This window comes from Balaenoptera acutorostrata, unplaced genomic scaffold (assembly GCF_949987535.1).
Source record: "Balaenoptera acutorostrata unplaced genomic scaffold, mBalAcu1.1 scaffold_553, whole genome shotgun sequence".
Classification (NCBI taxonomy): domain Eukaryota; kingdom Metazoa; phylum Chordata; class Mammalia; order Artiodactyla; family Balaenopteridae; genus Balaenoptera; species Balaenoptera acutorostrata.
In genome coordinates this window covers 82,397-107,110 of record NW_026646694.1, presented here as the reverse complement: position 1 = coordinate 107,110, position 24,714 = coordinate 82,397, and the positions used below count along the sequence as shown (strand labels likewise).

At 40.6% G+C, this 24,714-nt stretch overlaps 1 protein-coding gene across 1 annotated transcript in view; it reads left to right on the top strand.

The window, feature by feature from the left end:
- Positions 1–24,714, top strand: part of LOC130707013 (uncharacterized protein C1orf21-like) — a 103,752-nt gene that overhangs the window by 7,830 nt on the left and 71,208 nt on the right. Inside the window, exon 2 of the mRNA XM_057539645.1 lies at positions 11,914–12,008. Coding sequence (XP_057395628.1) covers positions 11,914–12,008 — 95 coding nt within the window. The remainder of the gene's footprint in view (positions 1–11,913; positions 12,009–24,714) is intronic.

Here is a 24,714-nt window from a genome sequence, read left to right as displayed (position 1 = left end):
GGAGCCAGCCTGGCAGAGGAGGTAGAGCAGACTCTAACTTGCTCACCTCTCAATGCTAATTAGTGGAAGTCTTTAGCTGCCTCCCCTGTAGCTTTCCTGCTGGCCTCCAGAAGCTTCTTTTGACTTCTGAAGTTATTTCCCAAAGGTCAGAGAGGACATCTTCCCCTCCCCCCCTTTTTTTTTTTTTCAGTGAGTTGGTAAAGAACCTTAAAAGAGAAGTGTTTGATGGGTGTGTGATAGAGCTGGGTCACAGTCATAAAAGTTGAAAAATATTGAAGTCAAGATGAGTGAGGAACCTGGCCCTGGGTTTAGTCTTTGAAGATTCTACAAGGTCTTGAGCTGAGCCTCAGAAAGGTCTTAAAGGCTTTTAGTGCACGTGGGGCTAATGAAATGATAGAAGTCAGCCCACCTTGGCCCTGAGTTTCCATCTCACACTTCCGAAGGGAAAGTGCTTAGGCCAGTGTTTGACTCAGAAGGTCTCACAGTATCTTAGTTTCATTTTCTGCTTTTAGATCGTTCCTGGGCCATTCTGATAGGTGCTTATCACTTTGACAGGAAAGAGGAGACAGGCCCAAACCGTGAGCACATAAGGCAGTGATTGTGAGTTCCCTCCTACCAGCTGGGTTTCTTCCAGCTTCCCCCCTTCCTGTGTTGTCTTTGACAAAGAACCTCATCAGTGCCTGGGTTTCCTTGTCTACAGTATAGAGATAATAATGGTATCCACCACTCAGAGTTGTGTGGAGGATCAAACCACGGAAAGCACTTAGAAAGATGCCAGGTGTAATTAGCAGTTGAGCATGAGTTGTAAATAGGAGTAGACTGGCCCAGCCTCTTCACTTTGGCCCCTTGCCCACCTCAAAACAGACCGCACTGGAATGCCACGTGATGCAGAATTTAATCTAGCTGAGGTAGAGTCAGTCTGAATTTCTGTTTGGAAAAATTTTCTATGACAGAAAGTCTCGAAATGCGCTATACTTTCTATATTTAAAGAAAAAAAAAATCCAAGTGCTGTTTTTCCTTCCCTTGCCAACGGTACCATGAGCCTGTTCTTTTAATTTTATATACAGAGGTAAGCCGAAAAGTAGGACCATCTGTCACTTATTGCTACAAGGCAGCCTGACTGCAAGATGAGGGACCCTCCGAGTTCTCAGATGCCATCGACGGGGATGTGCTGGCAGGGCCCTCGGTGGTGTCACTTCAGTTTTATGTCTTGAGGGTTTCCTTCAATTGCTCCCTTGCCCCTCTAGGTGCCTGGTCTTCTCTGTAGCTGCCTGGAACCCTTCCTCAGGCAGAAAATGAGACTGAATTTTGGCCCTGGAGAAGGCAGCAGAGATGCTGCTGGGTGCCTCCCGGTGTCCTGGTACCATCCAGCGGAAGGCACAGAGGACTGGAGCTGTGGGCAAGGCTTGTTCTCTGCTGGGGGAAGTTCTAAAAAAGTGACTCAGCCGCAAGAGAGAGGGTGGGAGGGTTTCTGTACCCATAGCACTTCTCCTCAGGGTTATTTTCTCATGAATGACGTCAAAGAATTCAGAAATTCAAAACAATGTCCTCTTCCTGGAATCCTGGCTGATGTGGCAGAGAGGACCTGTTTTGCCATCAGCACCTGCCAGGTAGCCCTTACCTAGCAGCACCTACCTGGTAGCAACCACCTGCAGTGCACACCTGGCCACACCTGTCTGGTGCTTAGACCTCATTTAGGCCCCAGCTCTCTACAGAGAAGCGCAGTACCTACCTTCTGCACCTGGAGCCTTAAATGTGGCTGTTTCCTTTGCCCCTGAATTGTTAGTTGGCGTCAGAAGCACAGACTCACACTTTACAGTTTATAAGGCCTTTTCACGAGCAGTTACAATCCCCACTTGATACAAAAGGAAACTGAAGAGCCCCACCAGTTCACTTAACTAAAAAAGTGGGACTGTGCCTAGAATTAAGGATGCAGACTCTTGACGAAGGGTGATTCCACTCTCCGGAATAAGATATCTGTCTTTGTCATTAAATCCGAACCCACTGCCAAGGCAGGGGACACGGGTTCGTGCCCTGGTCCGGGAAGATCCCCCATGCCGCAGAGCAGCTCAGCCCGTGCAGCACAACTACTGAGCTTGAGCTCTAGAGCCCATGAGCCACAACTACTGAAGCCCGCACGCCTAGACAACTAGAGAAAGCCCACGCACAGCAACAAAGACCCAACGCAGCCAAAAATAATTAAAAAACAAAACAAAACAAAACAAAAAATCCAAACCCACTTTTGCTAGGAGTGTTTACGAAGCAGTTGTTAACTGGCTGCCCGAGTTCAGCCTCAGCCTTTTTTTTTTTTTTTTTTACATGAGGATGTTGCAAGACTCTAATGTGGTAGTTAGGGCTATTTTCAGTGGACCTGAAGTTCACTCTCATGGTAAATGCACAGGCCTGGAATCTGCCTAATTGGTTTCAAAGCCTGCCTCGGCTACTCACTAACATGTAGTCTTGACAAATTACTGAGGCTCTCCTTGCCTCAGTTTCCCCATCTGTATAGTATGGAGAATGCAGTACTAGTACTTACTGCCTTCAGAGGACTTCAATGTATCAATGAATGGAAAGCCCTTAGATTAGGACCTGCCACATGATATGCACTGAGTGAAGCCCATTTATTTATTTATTTATTCATTCATTTATTCATTCATTTATTTTTAGCATTTTATAAATTAATATCTGGATGCATTGGGTCTTCGTTGCTACGTGCAGGCTTTCTCTAGTTGCGGTGAGCGGGGGCTACTCTTCGTTGCAGTGCGCAGGCTTCTCATGGTGGTGGCTTCTCTTCTTGTGGAGCATGGGCTCTAGGCAGGCGGGCTTCAGTAGTTGTGGCATTGCAGGCTCAGTAGTTGTGGCTCACGGGCTCTAGAGCACAGGCTCAGTAGTCGTGGCACATGGGCTTAGTTGCTCCGCGGTATGTGGGATCTTCCCAGGCCAGGGCTCGAACCTTAGTCCCCTGAATTGGCAGGCGGATTCTTTTTTTTTTTTTAATGTATTTATTTTGTATTTATTTTATTTTTGTCTGTGTTGGGTCTTCGTTGCTGCAAGCGGGCTTTCTCTGGTTGCGGCGAGCGGGGGCTACTCTTCCTTGCCGTGCTTGGGCTTCTCATTGCGGTGGTTTCTCTTGTTGCAGAGCATAGGCTTTAGGCATGTGGGCTTGAGAAGTTGTGGCACACGGGCTTAGTTGCTCCGTGGCATGTGGGATCTTCCCGGACCAGGGCTCGAACCCGTGTCCCCTGCATTGGCAGGCAGATTCTTAACCACTGCGCCACCAGGGAAGCCCCAAGCCCATTTATTATTGTCATCATCATCTGGCCCTAGTTTCCCGTGACTCTGCTGGGGGAAAAGCATAACCAGTCTACTGCAGATGTGGCATCCTCCAAACTCTAAAAGTTTATTGATTGTCTACATAACACTTAGCTCTTTATTTTGTATTTTAGAATATTTGTGTCCCTATGATTTGTTCTTTGTTTGGACCTAGACCAGCTTATGTTCTGTGTAAAATGTGTGTATGTGTCTTTAAATCAAAAGACTAAAGTATATGATTTAAGAGTGGTGAATATAATATTATGCCTTATCACTATAAAAGTTTGGTTTGAAAAATAGTACCAACATAGAAGTTAGCAAACATATTTTCATTTATCAAACATTAATTTGTGTGTGTGTTGTGTTTTTGTATATGGTGTGATCCAGCATTTTCCTAGTCTTGGGTTTATCATGTACAGTGAGGATGTTTATGGAAGGAAGGACACTTCTTTGTGAAGCACTGTGGAGAGGCCAAGAGGCAACAGACACAGATTGTAATGGTATAAATGCATTCATAGCTAACTGAAGTAAAAAGATGCACAAATTAGATACTATTTCAATTCATGTTTTATTCTTTATTCATATTCAACTCTATTTTATTCTTTAAAATAGGAATCATTTTATAGAACTTATATGAAGTTATAGTCATAAGTATAATATTAAAAATTGAATTTCTAATTCATCCCTTCATACTAGAGTTTTCCAGATGAATCTAAAGGTTGAATTGTAAAATATGAAACCATAAAAGTACTATAAAAAAATGGATGTTTTTGGCCGAACCGCGCCCCCTGCCCCAATGTCGCCGAGCTGGGAAGGGCGGACGGGGTCTCCGGGCGGGCCTGACCCACGCCGAGGCCTGGGCGAGATGGGAGGGCCCGGGCCCGGCGCTGCTCGCGACCCTCCCCGCCCCCCGCCCCCAGGGCGCGCGCCCCCTCCCGTACCTCGCCCGTAGCCCAGCCGCTGGCGCAGCGCGCGGCCCTGGCGCACCAGGCTCAGGTGCACGTACGTGAGCCACGCGGCGCAGGGAGACGCCAGAGACCTCGCGCGCTCTCCACGCTCACCCCAAGGAAAGCCCGTGTGCACGCGGAGGTGGCAGCCGCCTGCAGCCAGGAAGAGGGTCTCACCAGAAGCCGGCCACACTGGCTCCCTGATCTCGGACTTCCAGCCTCCAGGGCTGCGAGGAAACAAATGTTTGTTTACGAACGCGCTCTCGGAACGGGATTCTTTCGTGTGGAGCAGACTTACTGTGTGGGTGTGAAGGATGAAGACAATAGAGGTAAAAGGCCCTTTTCATCACACCATGTCCAGGGTACATACTATCAACGAAACTTATGACTGTTGACGCTGGCTGTGATCACCGGGCCGAGGCATGCTTGTCCGGCTTCTCTGCTGTAAAATTACTCCCCCTCCCCCTTCCATCCTGTGCCTTTGGGGAGGAGGTCCCCATGCACAGCCTGCATTTAAGGGTGGGGGGAGTCTGGCTCTCCTCACTGTGGGGTGGAGTGTTCACAGAATTTATTTGGAATTCTCAGCATGGGAGATTTGCCTCTTCTCCTCCATTTATTAATTTGTTCAATCACTTATGTCAGTGTGATCACATGGATACGTATTTTATGCTTTGGGTTATGGTACACTATTACTTTGTTGATTTTGTCCCTCAAATTGTTCCAGCTTTGGCTGCTGGGAACTCTGTCAGTTGGCTCCTGTGTCCCTTTGACACACCCTATCTTTGTGTTTTCTGTTTTGTTTTTTTGAGCACCTCCTTACCTTCCGGCTACAAGATGCTCCAGGCTCATCCAGTATATTTCTATTTCCAGTCCTAGGGTCAGCCTTTTCTTCAAGGGATTCTGGTTCCTTCCTTTTGTTAGAGAATGGTCTTAGAAACCCAGATCTGGGAGATAGATGTGTTCATTGCTGCTGGGGTCTTGTTTCTTTGTGCCCTCTCAGCAGACAAAGCACAGAAATATATGTGCGTGCCAACCTTGCATACACACACATGTTACAAATATTCCTGTGTGTAACCACCTGTCTCTACATTAAACGAACGTGAGTTCTCACTGACGTCTCCAACCAGCATCTGTTATCCACGGATCATTCTCCCCTTGGTCGCCTGTAACCTCCCACTCCTCCGGGGTGAGACTCCCGGCCCCCAACATCCGTGTACTTTCCTGTTCAATCCCAGCGCACGTGTACAGCAGGGACACGGTTGTTAACCCATGCCCCATGGGAAACAACTTCACCACTAGAGCCCAGTGCTGTGTGCACGTCCCTTGCCTTCAGGCCTACAGACCCCACTCGTTTCCAGAGTGACTGAGGTCAGCACCTTTCGTCCGGCCCCTCCTTGAGGGAGTTTCACACACTGTAAGGCAGGTATGTTCTCCTGTCACAGTCTGCATTCCTTCCTGGGGTTATTTGTTTTCTTATCACTGAGTTTTAAGAGTTCCTTGTTTATTTTGGACACAATCCTATATTGAATATATATTTTGGAAATATTTTCTCCTAATCTATGGCTTGTCTTTTCATTGTCTTTACAGTATATTCAGCAGAGCAGAATTTTAAAATTTTAATAAAGTCCAACTAATCAATTTTTTTCTTTCAGGGGCTGTGCTTATGTTGTTGTAGCTAAAAAATCATCACCAAATCCAAGCCCACCTAGATTTTCTCTTATGTTATCTTCTGGAAGATTTATAGTTTTGGTCTATGATAAATTTTTAGTTAGTTCTTGTGGAAAGTATAAGATCTGTGTCTAGAGTCATTTTTTTGCTTATAGATATCTGCTTGTTCCAGGAAGTTTGTTGAGAAGACTGTCTTTCTCCATTGTATTGCCTTTGCTCATTTACCAAAGATCTGTTGACTATATTTGTATGGATCTATTTCTGGACTCTCTGTTCTGTTCCGTTGATCTATTTATCTCATCTTTTGCCAAAACCAGGCTGTCTTAATTACTGTAGCTTTGTAATAAGTCACATAGTATCAGTCCTCCAACTTTGTCATTCCTTTCAGTATGATGTTGGCTATTCTGGATTTTTGCCTTTTCATATAATCTTTAGAATCAGTTTGTCAATATCAACAAAATAACTTGCTGGGATTTTGACTGGGATTGCATTGAATCTATAGGTCAAGTTGGGAAGAAATGACATCTTAACAATATTGAGTTCCTGTCAGTGAACATGCAATATCTCTCCCCTTATTTAGATCTTTGATTTCATTCATCAACGTTTTGTAGTTTTCCTTATGTGGATCCTGTACATATGGTTTTTTTTTTAGATTTATACCTAAGTATTTAATTTTCTAGGGTGCTAATGTAAATGGTACTGTGCTCTGAATGTCAAATTTCCATTGTTCAATGTAAAATAGATAGCTAGTGGGAAGCAGTCGCATAGCACAGGGAGATCAGCTGGGTGCTTTGTGACCAGCTAGAAGGGTGGGATAGGGAGGGTGGGAGGGAGGGAGACGCAAGAAGGAAGAGATATGGGGATATATGTATATGTATAACTGATTCACTTTGTTATAAAGCAGAAACTAACACACCATTGTAAAGCAATTATACTCCAATAAAAATGTTAAAAAAAAGGATGTTTTTATAATCTTAGGTTGCAAAATGTCTTCATAATGCCACAAAACCCAACACCCTAAAAGAAATAGTTGACTACATAAAATGTTTAAATCTCTGCATGGCAACAAACACACCACCCGCCATGAACTAAGTTAAAAGACAAATGTCAAAGTGAGTGAGAGTAATGTCTGTAACACAAATAGGGTTAAAATGACTAGTATAAAAAGACTAAAATCTATTAAAAACATTTCCTTAAAATCTATAAGGAAAGAACTAATAACTCCAATTGAAAAATGGATGAAATTTGTGACCGGCAATTGACAAAGAAAAAATTTAAAAGGTCAATAAACATACAGAAAGATATTCAACTTCTTAGCAATCAAACAAACCACACCAAAACCCAAAGCAAAACAAAACATGTGTCACCACTCAAATTGGCAGGAACAGGCATCTGTCTCATGCTGTAACTGGGAATGTCAAACCAGAACAATTTTTCTGGGGCACCAAATGGTAATATATAATATGTAAAATTTAAATGAGCGCAGCCTTTGCCCCAGCAGCCCCACTTCTAGGAATTTATCATAAGGAGATCATTGGGTAAGCATGCAAACGGGTATGCTCAAGGTTCTTTCTCACTGATGAGACATATATCGAATGCAGCCATTAAGGATTAAGGTACTCCATTTATTGAGATGGAAAGAGGTCTATAACATGTTGGTAAAGGGTTTTACACAGCATATCTTGTTTGTAAATTTTATATGTTTAAAATACATGTAAAATTCTGTGCAAGTTCATAAAAGAAATGTTTGGAAGGCTGTTTACCAAAGCGTTAACAATGGCAAGGTCTCTATTGTGGAGGTTCAGGTGATTCTTAATTTCTTTTCTTGTATTTTCCTGTATGATTTAACTCTTTTGTGGTTAACATTTATCATTAATACAGCCATTGATTTTGGTAAATATAATTTTATGTTCCCATCTTCTGAAGGCCTTCAGTTGTGCTTTCAGGGTAATGTGAACTCTGTCCCACAGCAGAGAGCTCTGTCTATCACTGGAAATAGCCCCAGGGCAACAGGGATTGAACTGATGGTCTTGTTTGTCCAGGTAAATAGATGGAGTCTGATCAGTGGTGCTTGTTGGTTTCATTTAAAACTTAGCAGTTCGTTCAGTCCACGAGACGCTTAGCATCTCACGTGGCTTAGACACGGTGCGAGGCACTGAGGCTATAAAGATGGATTAAATCTGGTCCCTGTCTTTTAGGAACTGACAATGATGCAACAGATGGGCATCTCAACAAAAAATGTCAGTGTCCTTTGATGATAATGCAAAAGGGTCTCTTATCTTAGGAGTAGGAAAAGACTCATAAAGAGGATGATTGCAATTCTACTCCAGTAAAGATGTTAAAAAAAAAAAAAAAGAGGATGATTAAGGCCTCAGCTGAGTCTTAAAAGATGAAAAACAGACAAAGGAACAGAGATGTGGCAGGAGTTTCAGGCTGAGAGACAGTGAAAAGGCTCAGAGGTACATTATGCATCAAGCATGTCAAGGGGAGACTGGGAAGCTTTACCAAACCAGTGGGGAAATAACTTTAGAAAATTTCATATTAGGGCAAGTATTTTAATATTTGGAAATTTTACACTGTAATTTTTTTTTCAGAACACCAAAAAGCTCACACAGACAGTATAGGAATCATAATTATGGTACCTGGAAATTGGCTGAGCATTTATTTATTTTTTAAAATTTATTTATTTAATTTATTTTTAGCTGCATTGGGTCTTCATTGCTGAACGCGGGCTTTCTCTAGTTGCGGCGAGCGGGGGCTACTCTTCGTTGCAGTGCGTGGGCTTCTCATTCTAGTGGCTTCTCTTGTTGCGGAGCACGGGCTGTAGGTGCACGGGCTTCAGTAGTTGTGGCACACGGGCTCTAGAGCACAGGCTCAGTAGTTGTGGTGCACAGGCTTAGTTACTGCGCTGCATGTGGGCTCTTCCCAGACCAGGGCTTGAACCCGTGTCCCCTGCATTGGCAGGCAGATTTTTAACCACCATGCCACCAGGGAAGCCCTGGCCGAGCATTTAGAAAACACTGGACAGATAGTGTAGGAGATTTCGATACTAATTCCTTAAGCTATTTAAATGATCAGCCTCATCTCAGGTTAGATAATTACAGACCTTGAAATACTAATGCCAGTGCATGGTTTTGCATACATGTTGAGACTGTATTATCATTAAAGCATCATCGAACCAGCCAAGGCAAAGTATGATGGTGTGGTATTTGTCCCATGCAGGCATCAGAACATGACAGTTATTTATTATTGCACACTGGTGATGTCTCCAAAGTTGATTTTATATGCATCATATGTCACGTGTAAATTCTTCACATCTGGTGAAATAAGAAAGACAAGTTACTGCCTTGAGAGGCATGTAGGAAGTTGTGGCACGTGAGCCCTGAGTCTTTGCCCAGATTTTAGAGGGGAGGATTGGGACAGAGTAGGAGATAGCAATAGCAGGTCCATCTCCGTGGGACAGAGCAGAAGTAGTCTATCATTCATTCACCCACCAGGCCTTCCTGAGCTTTCATCTGTGAAATATTTCCAGTTGAGTAGTTTGTGATCATAAATCGGTGTCGCAGTTTAATTGTGTTTCTGATAACACATTCTAAACAGTGAGGAAAATTGCTTCATCCAATTAAGTACTCCTAAGGTAATAATCCTCATTCAGTGGTTGTTGATAGACCAGTTACAAGGTTAGAATGGCTCCAATTGAATCAGTGTTTATAAACAGGCCCTGTGTGCTCGTGGGTGGTGGATACACAGGAAATAAAATCAAGTGACCTGCTCTCAAAGAGTTTACCTTATTTTAGAAAAGACACCATTTATGCATGGGAAATATTCAGCAGGAAATAGAGACTTGAAAATATGTAACAAAGTGCTACATTGAGTGTCTGTTGGCACAGAATATCCTTGGGTACCATGGGTAATGGGAAAAATTAATGTAGGCCTGCATTGGGGTAGAGAGAAGAGTGAAATGTGATGGGAAAATAAAGACATTTCCCTTCTAGAGAAAGATCTAGCCACTCTTCAGTAAACCGTTATTATTTCATGATCATTGACTCTGAACTCCTTGAAGATAATGCTTATAATTTAATCATACACCGCTCTTACCTAACATAACATAATGTCCGATATTTAAGTTATTCAATAATAATGAACTGATATTAATGATAGCTATTATTTACCGGGGGCTGTTAATGCCCACTTATAGGTGAGGGGATGGAGATGGTGAGAAGTTAAGCAACTTCCCTAAGTTTACACAGGTAATATGTTAACCTAGGGAACTTGGCTGTGTCTGGTTTCAGAACTTAAGTGAACAAATGTGTGCTTTAGGAAGGGGAAGCAAGGAAGGCATTCTGTTAGGCATAGGAAGAGATTTTAAAAAATATACAAGATACAGTTCCTCTGTTCCAGGAACTTTCAATCTAATGGAACAACAAAGCCATGGATCACCTACCTCTTCCTTTCTCAACCTGGCTGTCTGTCCATCAAGCACTGATTGCTGGAGCCCTGATACATGCAGGGCCCTTTGGTCCTGGCCCTCACCCTGTGATCTGATGGCAGCCCTCTGGCCCAGTCCCCTCAGTGGCATCTTCACTGCCATGGATCATCCCATGACAGTGAACTGCAGGGCTCTGAAGGACGAGCACACAGATGTGACGTACCATGCTTTACTACCTTGAATTGTCAGATGGAAAAAACAATTGGCTCAGCTGTGAACATGGAGTCTTTATTCAGATATATGCAAATGTATTACTTTCATAAGGATGATAATTTTGAGAAACATTGGAACAGCATAATTACTTGAAGAAATATTACTGTAACAAACATCTTTGCGGGTAGCGTGTTAAGGGATAGTATGAGGAAGCCTGAAACTATATAGGAAATGGTATTGTAAATAGTAAGGCAAGAAATATATAAGCATATAGTCATTGTAGCAAATTAACCACAGGCAGTAAGAAAATATATTGCAACTTCCTAGTGATAGACATCTGTCTATTAGGTAGCCTTTTATAGACATTATTCCATGTCATATGCTAGGCAATCATCAGTTTGTTGGTTGATGAAATTTTCTAATTCCATAATGTCTGTGATTTTTCCTATACACTGGACTAAAGATGACTCAAAGTCACACCTGTTTTTGACCTTAGTGTGCCCAAGTCATTTCCTATTGACAGAAATCTGGTGAAAATGTCATCATTGTCATCACCAAACCTCTACCCTGGAGAGGAGCTTTAATTGCAAGTTTTCCCAAGTTTGTCCTATGATGTATTTTGATACTGGAATTTGTTGTACTCTCTCTCTGGCTGTTGCAAAGTCCAGGTCCCGTCCATGGCCCACTATACTCTCCTGCCTTGAGTGATAGATATACCTGCCAATTAGAGCCGTGTGATATTATGGCTCTTCATGTGTGTGACTTTACAGAGAGATTAAAGTCTGTATGTATCATATGAAATCGTTGCAGACTGTTCCACATTTAATATGGGGATCACCAACAGGAAAATTTCAATTTCCAATTGTTTATATCTATTTGTTGGTCAGTTAAGCTCTTTAGTCTTACTTTGTTTTTCCAAAAGAAAGAAATTCAGGTGTGAACGTACTGCATAACGTTGCTGCCACAGGCATTTTGAACTCGTATTCTCAAGGAGAAAAATCTCCTTAAACCATTATGTGATATGCCCTAATGCGTATAAATTCCAAATAGGCTTTAGATATGGAATAACCTCTGTTTCTGCTGCCACCACCTGCTGTCTGTGAAAGGACCAGGCAGTGCCACTTTCATTAGCTGCCTTCGTGATGCTGAGCTTTTCCCAGTAGACAGAGGAGAGCGCCTCATAAAAAGAGGCTGGTTAAGCTTCTTCCAGATTTTTTCAAATGAACCACATAGAAAGGCCGCAGGGAAAAGGCTCTAACAAATTATGCTGTTGGGCTTTCTTACTGACACTTTTCTCCCATTGTGAAAAAAGTTATAAAATGTCTTTTCTTTTTTGGCACTCAGATGAGTATAGGATCAAACCGGTGGAAGAGGTCAAATACATGAAAAATGGGGCAGAAGAGGAGCAAAAAATAGCAGCCAGGAACCAAGAAAACTTGGTAAGCATTGAATTTCTTGTATAACAATGAATTTTGGTGACAGCATTATAATAAAATCTGCACTGCATGTTTAAACTGCAGCTTACACACTGGCACGAGATTTCTTGAAAATGCCGTTGCTATTTATAGCTTGCCTGGAAGCTGTACCAGTACTCCTGTATCCTGTTTGTTTTTGAACAAGCTCTTCTTTAATCTTCATAGAGAATGTTTCAGGGGAAAGGTAGCAAAATTATTAGTATTTCAAAATGGTTAAATTTAAAGGAAAAAGCATAAAGTAGGAATGAGTTTTATGGGGGGGGGGGGGACCATTACCTTTTTTTCTTTTTCTCTGCATCCTTTAACTCGTGTCCAGATCATAGTGAATGGCTAAGTTTCATTATTCTCGATATGTAGTGTTGTTAAGGAAGTTGCCTTTCAAAGGAAAATAAGGTACTTTGAAGGTAGGTCCTTATCAAATTTGTACTTCACATTCACACTGTTAAGGTATTGTGGGTTTTGAGTTAACAGTGAGAATTCTAATGATCTGAAACAGATAGTTAGGAACGTCTTTCTCTAATACAAATCAATCTACATGTTCCACCTTAATATTCCATCCCTTAAACAAACCTTTAGTAAATTATCATATTAGCTGGTTTCTTAAGAGATTACAGATTGTTAAGAATATGCATTTATTCAGTTATGTTGGAGCAGAATTGTTTTTCTCTTTTATTTTGGGATTAATTGCTTGCTATTTTTTTCATGTTTGAGTGAATGTATTTTTTAAGAAGTTTGCAATGTCATAAAATATTTTCACTTGACTTAAACTCCTTTTTCCGTTATGTGCTTTGTTTTTGTTTTTCTGATTTCTGCGGCAGCAGAGGGAGTCGGCAGAATATTCACCAGTGCTCATGAGTATTTAAGGCTGTCATTTTTCCATGATACACTAATGAACATAACAGGCTCACTCTTTTTCCTCTATTCTTTTCTGAACATATGATCTACAACTTGAAAAACTCAAGTATCAACAACTGAGTATTTTAGATCATTTTAAAGGAGTGAAAAATACTCTGATAAAATTTTGCTTTATAAATGGGATTTGGATTTTAAGGTATCCCTCAAGTCACAGAGGTTCATCATACCTGTGGTATATTTTAACATCAATACTTAAATCCAGAAAAGGTAGCTATGACTAAATAGTGAAGTTAATATTATCAGACTTTTTACATGAATTTTTTTTTTTGCTTTGAATAGATAAATAGAAGATCTGAGTAGTCGAAACATCAGTAGTCAGTTTTCTACTGTATTTTATTGAATAAAGTTTGTCCTTGCTTGATATAATTTCATCTTAAGTTATGAATCTCATCTTTAGTAATAGTATTTCCATTGGAGGCTAAAGAGACATTGGTGACCCGTCCGCTGGTGGCTCTTTCTTAGATGTAACTACTAGCATCCATCTCTACTTCCCATGCTTGCATCTCTGAAATCCTAAGGAAAGCAATGACTTTTATCTTACAGCTTGTGAGTTTTTCCTCATTGTTGCTCTCATCATATTTAGGGCCAGTACGACTTTTTTCCTTCTCTCTCAGTTTCATAGTCTATCAGCTCCTTGGTGCTAGTATATTCTTTTTCAGCACTGTGGTCAGAATTGGCGCTAGTGCTTTTCCATGCAGACTGAATGGAGATTCAAAAAGAGAGCAATTCTGGCCTATTTACTCATAGATTATCTATGTCAACCCCACACCCCTTTACTCTGCCAGCAAATTAGAGTCCAGGCCACCGAGAGGAGTTTTCAAGTATATGAAGACTTCCAAGGAGAATGGGGACTAAATGGTTATTTTTGGTTCTGAGATTTCTAGACTGCGTTCCAAAATTAAATGATTTTCAGTTATTTGGAAGTATGTTACCTTTGTCACCTCCATTTGGGGGGATGCATAACCAAGTACTGACCATGCATACCGTTGGAGAAAACAGCCTCCTAAATTTGAAGCTTACATTGGAAGGTGGATGAGATAGACTTAACAATTCTTTATTTTTACGTCCATTAAAATAATCTGAGAGTCAAGATGTTCTCATGTTTCAAAGAATGATTTTAAGATGTAGCTTGAAGTAGTTTTTAAAAGATTTTTTTTTTTACCCAAACTGTTGAAATTAAGAGGGTTGGCAAACATAACCAAGGCATATGGCATGATGGTGACAACCATGGGTTTTTGGAGGCAGAAACTGCCTGGATTCAGATCTCAGCTCTGCCACTTACTCATTGCAGGATCAAGTTACTTCACTTCTCTAAACCTCCCGCCCATCCATTGGGGAAAAAGACAGTGCTTCATGGTGCTCTTGGGAGGATTACACGAGGCGATTGTTATAAAACTTTGAGTGCAGTGCCTGGTACGTGATAAGCACCTAATAAGAGTTAGGCATTATCACATAAAACGAAAGGAAAGAATAATGAACGTTAGAGTCAGTGTTCCTTTTCTTTTTCTTTTATGTTAATTGGTGAGAGAGATTTAAGTGACTCTTTTAGGTTAATGCCAGTGTTACATCTGTTTTGAAAAATCTTGCTCTGGAACCATGAAATTACTTAAACAAGTATGTTTTGAGTACCTGTTATGCACAAGGCCCTTACTTGTGTTGAGAGACACAGTGTACTTAAAGTCAAGGAGCTTACAGTAAAGTTGAGGGAACTGTTCAGGTCAACCAGTAGCTTACTGGGTGCCTCTGTGTACAAGGCTCTGTCCCAAACTCTGCAGATAAACACAAAAATAAGGAAACCACTGACTCTTACCACAAGGCGCTTGTATTGCAGTAAACAAGGTAAGTGCCAAATGACTATAAATAAAGCAGGGTTAGACAAATCAAACAAGATTGATTCCAAGAAGACAACACAAAGAGCTGCCGATATCAAAGAAGGCAGATATCTTGTCTGTTGTGGCATCAGGACCTACTTGATGAAAGAGCTGGTGTTTACAATGAGCCTCAAAGGATAGAATGAGGGAGAGTGCCCCAGGCTGAAGTAACAGAGATGGAAAACACAAATCGTATTTAATAAAAAGCACATGGTCCTGTTTGATTGGGGAGCGGGAGGGGTCAGGAGAAGGCATCAGTAGGAGAACAGCGGGAAATTAGAGGCAAAACGTAGATGGGGTCATACACAGAGCTTTGATGTCTAGCTGAGAGGTCCAAAATCAATTCAGTGGATTAATGGGAGCCTTTGAAGTTTTTAAGCAAGGGATTGTCAGAATGAGATGATGATTCAGGAAAGTTTATGTGGAATCAGCAGGTGTAATACGGAGTAGTATGGGGAGCCTGGGTGGGAGATCATTCATAATAGTTTTTGCAAGAGATAGTGAACTTGAACCAAGGCAGTGGCAGGGAGAATAGAAAAGGTGTAGGCAAGGTTGCAATAGAAGCAACAAGATTTGACAGCTTATTATAGGTATTAAAGGAAGACAGAGGAGTCAGGAGATAATGGTAATAACAAGACTGTGACACCTGGAAAGATGACCGGTAGTGGTGAGAATAAATAGTGACCTCAATGAAAAGATAAAATCACTAAGAAGGCTGTGTTTGATGAAAATACAAAGTGTTCATTCATTCATTCATTATTCATTACTCATTCTTGCCCACCCTTAAAAGATCAAATGTGGTCCACAAGAGAAGAAGTGAAGCATCCATCACATGACAATGTAATAACTGCAGTAACAGAACACCTGTACTGTCAGGGCCTTAGGCTCTGTGCTTTGGGGTATGCAGAGGCACATAATGTAAATCTCATCACCCTAGTGGGCTCACTTTCTGGTAGCACATAGAAGGCATGTGACCTAAATGACCACAACTCAAGGTACATTGCGAATGTAGCGGTTGCTTTTGAGCAAGCAAAGCTTTAGGAACTTGCAGACTATCCATGCGAAGGAGTCTAGCAAAGTCCACATCTATGAGTGTGTGGCGCTGGTTACCTGGGACATGCTAGGTGTTCGGTATATTTTTGTTTGCTTGAATGTGGATGGAGGAATGTATGAATAAGAGAAGTTGGACCTCGAGGTCCAACTATTACTTTGTACCTAGTAGTTGCTCAATAGTATTTAGATGTCCAGTCACTTGGGACATCTAAATACTATTCACCACAGTTTCTGTGGGTGGAAGAGATTGTGCTGGTTTTCTGTGGCTGATGATGAGTCATTTATATGTCAACCATTTATGTACTCAGTACAAACATGTGCATTCATCCAATTTTTACCACTGTTGGACATCCATGTATTTCACTTTACTTCTCTCAGACTTTAATTCCTTCTTCAGGAAGGTAGTATAAAGTAGTAGCATTGGCTTTGGAGATTATATATAATTATATATCAATATGGATCCCAGGTTATTTCTAGCTTTATAATTTTGGTCAAATATCTGAAACTTCTGAACTTCAAGTTCCTCATCTGGAATCTGGGAATTATAAAATTATTGAAGTAGTAGAAGAAAACATAGGAGAATATGTTTAGAATCTTAGCAAAGCAGGGGAGGCTTTCTTAAGACATAGAAAGCAAAAGCTATGAAGAAAGAAAAATATTGGGACTTCCCTGGTGGCGCAGCGGTTAAGAATCCACCTGCCAATGCAGGGGACACGGGTTCAAGCCCTGGTCCAGGAAGATCCCACATGCCGCGGAGCAGCTAAGCCCATGCGCCAGAACTACTGAGCCTGCGCTCTAGAGCCCACGAGCCACAACTCCTGAGCCCATGTGCCACTACTACTGAAGCCCACACCCTAGAGCCCGTGCTCCGCAACAAGGGAAGCCACCACAATGAGAAGCCCGCGCACCGCAACAAAAAGTAGTCTCCACTCACCGCAACTAGAGAAAGCTCGCACTCAGCAACGAAGACCCAATGCAGCCAAAAATAAATAAATAAATTAAATTTATTTAAAAAAGAAAGAAAAATAGTTTATTTCATTAGATCAAAATTAAGTACTTCTGCAAGACAGAATAACTACAGAAAAGTAGTTGATAGGCAACATCCTGGGAGAAAATATTTATGACATAAAAGACAAAGGATTAGTACTGGGATTTCTAAAGAACACTTGTAAATAATTAAGAAAAGGCTAATCCACCAGAAAAATAGGTAAATGAAATGAACAGATGGTTCACAGTAGAGGATATTGGGTAATAAGCATATGAAAAGATGTTCCACATCACTAGTACAGTGGCTACTCTCTTACCCAACCTGCTGTGTTAGAAGACTCTCACAAACCCCTCTGAAAGATGCTGACTTCAGTCCAGGGTGGGCTCACAGAATGGCTGGTGGCCTACTCTCTAGAATACCCCTGTGCTTTTGCTGTCTCAGTTAAATGTGTGTTTTCCAAGCGCCAGTACGATGGTTTCCAAACCTGCTTATGCTGGTTGAATGTCATTGTAATTATGTAATTTAGTTAGGTAATATGTAAACCGATGAAACACAGGTGTGGAAAGAGAGCTGTTTTTGTGAAAATTAAATTAAATGCTTTGGAAAATCTTGATGAAGGCAGTTACTAAAAACTTGCGGTTAAATTCAATTAAATTCTGCACTCAGATTATTTCACAAGGCTTTTACGTTCTCACTTAGATGTACATTATAAGGGTGTGGTTAATGCAGAAAGTATATGTAGAGCCCCAGTCAGTGATCCCTTACTTGAGAAGCCTTGTTCCTGTGTCAAAAGATGGGAGGGGGAATGCACATCTATGTATTTTAAAATAAATAATACGCTTAATGTACATATACATTTTTTATGTTGCCCTACTTTAACTCACTTTATCATTTAATTACCAGTCCAGATGGTGTTGCCTAACACAACTTTTATGGTAATCAGGGAAATGCATATTAAAACATGATTCCTTAGCTTGGCAAAAATTTGAAGATTGATAATATCAGAGTTTGGCATGGTCATAGGAAAATATGTCTTTACATACTAGTGGTACCTATCTTGGAGGACAATGTAGCAGTATCTATGAAAATTTAAACATGCGCTCAGCATCACCCAGCACTTCCATATCTTGATATCCACCCAAGCAGCTGCCCTTGTGAATGAGAAAGCTTGCACAAGACTTTCACTACAGCATCGTTTCTATAAGTGAAAAATCAAAAATAACCTGCATGCTTGTCGCTAGGAGAATGCTACAGCTGTAGTACACTAGACAGCAATTGAAAAGAATGAGTTAGAGTTTATGAACTGTCAGGGAGAAATGCAAATTGTAGATTGGATATGTATAGTATGATACCATTTAAGGTTTTTTAGTGAAACAAAACAGCAACACCCTACATGTGCTATGAGTACTCATAAATGTTCAGGGATCCATAGAAAAACCCGGATGGATGTGTCCCGAACTACTGAGAGTGGGCACCTGAGTTAATGGGGGACATAAGTGTGCCATGACTCAGTTTCCTCCTCTGCAAAATGGGGATAATAACTGAACCCACTTTAGCAGGAATTTGTGAAAATTAAAAAGATATTCCTGTAAACTCTTAGCACGGTTTCTGGCATAGAAAATGCAGATGTTGGCTATTGTCAACAGTGGAGTTGGATTGGGTGGGAAGGATGAGAAAGGATCGGGTGTGGTGGTTAGGGGATTTTTATCCTTATAAAAAATATTTTTAAAATTTAATATTTTTAATTTTTTAAGGAAAATATGAGTATATTATTTGTGTGATTTAAAATTTATTTTTAAAGGCGACAATAATAACAAAACTCCAGTAACTACTTGCATACCTGGGGATCTGTAATGTTAAGTAGGATTGTCATTTTCTCATTATCTTAAATACCCTCAGTTTTCCACCATTCTCTGATATCTGATTAACAGCAGGCAAGCTCAAGGAGCTCAAGGAAGCTCAAGGATCATCCAGCTTCATTTTATGTAGGTTAATACTTTTGCATATAAATAATTTAAGGGTAAATTACTCCAGTCTTGGCACTATTCAGTCCCCTTCCCTCTCCAAAGACAAATAAACGACCTAGTTTTGAAGTGCTCCTCTCACTACACGCTAAGACATTGTCATTTTTTCCTTGATTAACATTTGTCATTCTTAAGCTGTCCTCCCTTAGGAGTTAATGAATCATTTGACGCTGGTTTTTTGTTTTGGGGGGTTTTTGGGTTTGAGTTTGGGGTTTTGTATGTATTTCCTAGATTTACACGTATTATAATAGTTTTTGACTCACTATTTCCAGATATCTTTGTATAAATGAGAAGGCACTTTTCTATCAAATGAGACATATCATGGTTGGGTGAGCTTTTGATTTTAGTATTATCCATAGAGTTGAAGACTGAGTTGAAACATGCTTGTCTGACTCACCAATTCCTGAGTACAATCAAGTGACAAGACATAGAGCATTCTAATGGGCTTTAGTGGAAAAGGAGAATGAATCAAGCTCTAGGTACGCCCTCTTCCCACCTGTTGAGTTTGTGGGAGCTCCCAAACCTATCTCCGGTACATTACATTTCCAGTAAATGTCAGGACATCCAGTTGGAGAAATGAAGACTTAGAGATTAGGAGACAGCTTTGATAAGAGGAAAATTTCCAGCAACCTACCAGAGCTCTCTTTGGAGCAGCGGCATTCAGCTGGTGAAAACTGGGAAGTGGCTCTGACCCACGGAATGCGCTGTGGTTGAAGCAGTCGCCTGGAGGGGGCTAATGTTCTCCAAAGCATTGGATTGATTGACAGCCTGAAACAAACCAGAGAACAGTCTGCAATTTCACTCTGTACCTGTAGGTCAGTAGGAAAGCTAAGTGCTCAAGACCACAGTCGCCATATCACTCTTTCTCGAGTATGCCGGTGAGGAACAAGTCATGTGAATGAACATTGTAAACTTTGACTCAATAATGTTTATTATGCTAAGATTTATAATTGCCATCTAGATGTTCTCTAATGAGGAACCCTCTAAGAGTCGATTTAAACTCTTCTTTTTAACAGATACGACCATGTTTACTTATCCTATGACTCTGCAGAGCAGCTAATCTAATAGCAAACTGACTTTTCGGTTTAAAGGTTGTTCTTGGTGATCTTAGGAGTGACTGTTTATCTTTGAGTGCTCATCTCACATGGAAGGTCAAGTAATTATTTTTGGAAACCAGATAATGCAAAAGACCGTGACATTGAATTGTCCCAGTTTCCCAAGTCATTTATACATTCCTAGCACTCTTGAGAATAAGGTAAAATAAACTGACAAGGGTAAAGCTGATATTACAGACAAAGGGTCAAGCTCTACAAAGCACCTCCTTTCCCCTCCCCTCCCTCCTTCAAGGTGCAGGTTGGATGTGAGCTCAGGCTGGGGCTGGAATGAATTGTGGAGGTGGAAAGAAGTGGGATTTGGACTTGAAGGAGTTACTTCCTGGGTTGCGGACATTCTAGAAGGTTGAGGGTTCCCAAACCAAAGTGAAGGTAGGGGGTGAAGATGCTCCCGAGAGCATCTGTTTTAGACGAGAGAAACCTCTTCCTAGAGCAGCTTCATAAACATCACTTAAGCCCAAGACTCATCCCCAGGATTCCCTGCTTTTAACTCAGTGGTCTCATTCTCATTTCCTGTTCTCGCATGCATAGGACATGGGCACCAGCCTCGGGTTCTTCCAGATACTTAGAGAAACAGCATAAGGATCTCAGACACGATCTACCTGACCAGAACCTTTTAGTTTCTGAGGAGAAAAACAGCTCATGTGAGCTTTAGTTCTGGCAGCATCGTTCTCTTTTGTTTGTTGCGGCACAGACGGAACAGGAGGGAAGAATTCTGTCTCTTCACTGATCTTGGAAAACATTCTTTATCCAACTAGTATTTTTGTGTTACTTGAGCCAGGCACATTCAGGGTATTACAGATTCTCCTGGCACTGTGGTAGTTTATTTTAGAGAAGAACAGGAGTAGAGTTTAATTCACTAAGAAGGAGGGATTTGTTGAATCAACCGTCTAAATTTTAAGTGTTGAACAGAAGCAGAGTTCCTAATTCAGGAACAGAATGTTATGAGAATAAAAGAATACCCACAAAGTGCTTTGTAAACATAAAGTCCAACACAAATTATAGTGGTTATTGTTGTCACTAGTTAAAAGGACACTTAGATTCGTTTCTGAGGTTAGTTGCTATTTCATGGTGGAAACAAAGTTAAGGAACAGCATTCTTCTGGTTCTAAGTAAGAGTTAATACCTAGTCCCCTCGAAGAAAGACTTATATCATCATAGCACACTTCATTCTCTCACGGAGAAAGGGCAATAGTAAAGTGTACACAGGTTCCCCCCGCTATCCGAAAGTAGTGTTCCTAGGAAACTTCCTGTAACCTGGAATGGTGCAAAGTGAAGAAGCAATTACCTTCGGACACATCTTGCTAACGGATGCACAAAATAAATGGAGGTAAAGCACAGACACCCACAGCCACAGTTCACAGGTACAGCAGTGTCATGCTGAGATCCTGAGTGTAGTTTCTGGGGAAGGAGCATGGTAGTGCCACTCTCACTGCTGGGGGAATGCACTGCCTTTATAATGGCTCCTGCAAAACAAACGCTGCATGCTATTTTCGCTTTTTGTCTTTTTTCCTAAAAGCAAAAATCCTCTTCACATTTCTTTCGGTTAGCGAAAACAGGCACTCATTCTTTTGTAAAAGCAAAGTGGTGTAAAGCAAACTTTGAAAAAGCAGGGGATACCTGTACCCAACAGATACAGAAATCAATGAATCGAAGGTGGTTTTTGGAGCAACTACTATAATCATCCCAAAAGCTAGGCATAGCAGAACATGACTGAAACCCTATTTCAAATAGCTTTTTCTCTTTTCCATACTAATACACTGACACGACCTTATGCAGGTGAACACGGTGTTAGGGTCCTGGTACAGCATCTCTCTTTTTTTCATAACTATTTTTTAAGTTGACGTATAGTTAATTTGCAATGTTGTGTTAGTTTCAGGTATACAGCAAAGTGATTCAGTTATACATGCATGTATATATATTTTTTCAGATTCTTTTCCATTATAAGTTATTACAAGATATTGAATATAGTTCCCTGTGCTATACAGTAGGTCTTTGTTGTTTATTTTGTAAATAGTAGTTTTTATATGTTAATCCCAAATTCCTGATTTATCTCTCTCCTCCCCTTTCCCCTTTGGTAACCATAAGTTTGTCTTCCATGTCTGTAAATCTATTTCTGTTTTATAAATAAGTTCATTTGTGGAATTTAGATTCCACATATAAGTGCTATCATATGATATTTGTCTTTTTCTGTCTGACTACTTCACTTAATATGGTAATCTCTAGGTCCATCCATGTTGCAGCAAATGGCATTGTTTCCTTCTTTTTTATGGCTGAGTGATAGTCCATTGTGTGTGTTGGGGGGGGTGGTATACACACCACATCTTCTTTTTATCCATTCATCTGTTGAGGGACATTTAGGTTGCTTCCATGTCTTGGCTATTGTAAACTGTGCTGCTGTGAGCATTGGGGTACATGTATCTTTTTGAATTATAGTTTTCTCCGGATGCATGCCCAGAAGTGGATTGCAGGATCATGTGATAAGTCTATTTTTAGTTTTTTACAGTATATCTCTTGAATAAATTCCTATTTCAATGTACTCAGTTCTCACTGTCAGCTAGGTATTGTCTGGGTGCTGACGGAAAAAAAGGATTAACGAGGCACCAATGTAACTCAGGAAACTCAAGGGGCCAGAGATACATACACAGGAAGTCTCCAGTAGAGGCCCTAATGAAGTCTTTTGGGAGAATGGGAATGGAATGGTGGACCCTGATTGGGAGATCTGAGGAGATTCACAGAGAGCTAGCACTGCAGCAGGGCCTTGAACGAAAGGAGTTTGCATTGGCAGATGAGGAGGGGAAAGGGATTTCGAGCAGGAGGAGTAGTGGGAGCCAAGCACAGAGACGTGACATGAATAGTGAGTGGATGGGGAGGCTGAGGGAGCACATTGTGAAGTGTTTATTGGGTAGTTAGTGTGTTTCAGCTGTTTTTTTTTTTTTTTTTCCAAGCCAGCACATTAATTTCTGGTATACAGATAGCCACATTCTCTAGCCAGTTTGCAGCTACAGAATAAATAGAACAGATCTCTGCTCATCTAATTAAAAGATTGAGGGTGTTGATAATGACTTCCCTTTTCCCAGCATTGTTGCAAAATGTGATTGCTTTTAAATATGGCTTCCTTGGATGCAAAGTGTTTTCTAAAAGTTGCTGAACATAGTTACTCTTGATCTCCTCTGCCCTGTGAAGCATAGCTTCTTATTTATCCTCCAAAACCTTCCCTGTTTAACTTCGGGAAGTACAGCAAACACAAACCTTATATTTAAAATTATACCTTATATTTAAATATTAAGGTATCAGGTATACCTTATACCTTATATTTAAAATTTTGGCCTCTTCTCCAAGAACCATACCATGATATTTAAATAGACAATGGAAAGAAGCCCTCTTCAAACCTTGATTCTGTTTGATCCACATGGTCATTTTAGATACTGGATTTATTTGTCTCGCTGTTTTAGCCTGGGTATTTTTTACCCAAGTGGCCCAGATACAACAGTGGAGTGGGGGAAATGAGTGACAAGTGAGAGGGCCACCTAAGGCTCACCACTGATTAAGAGTATCTAGAACAATAATACAGTCATGTGCCTTTTCTGCAGGTTGTTCGTATTTCTCTCTTATCTCCCCTGTGATGCTAAAAATAAAACCAAAGCATATAAGTTTCACTCATCGATTGGCAAACTCAGTGAGGTAGCTTTACCCAAAATTAATAATTTAGGCCCTGGAGGTGAGAACATCAAAAACTGTGGTAATGTTTCCAAGAGTCTGGTCTTTGAGTAGTGTCTCTTCTTATAGACTTTATTTGTGAGTAATTAATACTTAGTATTAACAGAGGTGTAGTACTCAACAGCCTCATGATTTGTTTCTAAAAGGTTATTGGTAATTTTGACAATGGATTCTATACCTGCCATTCAGAAAAGATAGAAATAAATAACCAGGCGTAAAAAATTCATACATCTTCTTTGAAGGGGGGGGATGTATTATTTAGCTTGTAAACATTATAATAGATACATGAAGATGCCATTGTAACTGCCTGCTTCACGTTCACAATAGATCTAATTTATTTACTCTGTATGATAATAGGTGCCAAAGTTCCTCCTTCTTTAAAAATTAAAACAACTGGTAATGACAGATATATTGTCTAAAACTTAATAAGCTGGCTTCATTTTTTTGTTCGTGTCAGAGTGTGATGTTATACTGCAGATTTTCCTTTACTGACAAAACTTCTCCTCATAAATAGATTATTTGAGGGCTTGCTTGATTGGAGGCAAACCTTTTTTTTTTTTTTTTTTTTTTTTCAATACGTTATGGATTTGTACAGTTGAGGGCACTTAGACCAGAAACAAGACAGGAATCTGGTGACTAGAACTGGAAGATGAGGTTTAAAGGTTGGTCTCTGAAACAAGGCAGAAGAAAGACAAGTGTCACATGATACCACTTATATGTGGAATCTAAAAACATGATACAAATGAACTTATTTACAGAACAGAAAAAGACTCACAGACATAGAAAACAAACTTATGGTTACCAAGGGGGAAAAGGGGAGGAGGGATAAATTAGGATTTGGGATTAAAATATACACACTACTATATATAAAATAGATAAACAATTCAAGGACCTACTGTATAGCACAGGGAACTATTAATATATTCGATATCTTATAATAACCTATAATAGAAAAGAATCTAAAAAAGAATGTGTGTGTGTGTATATA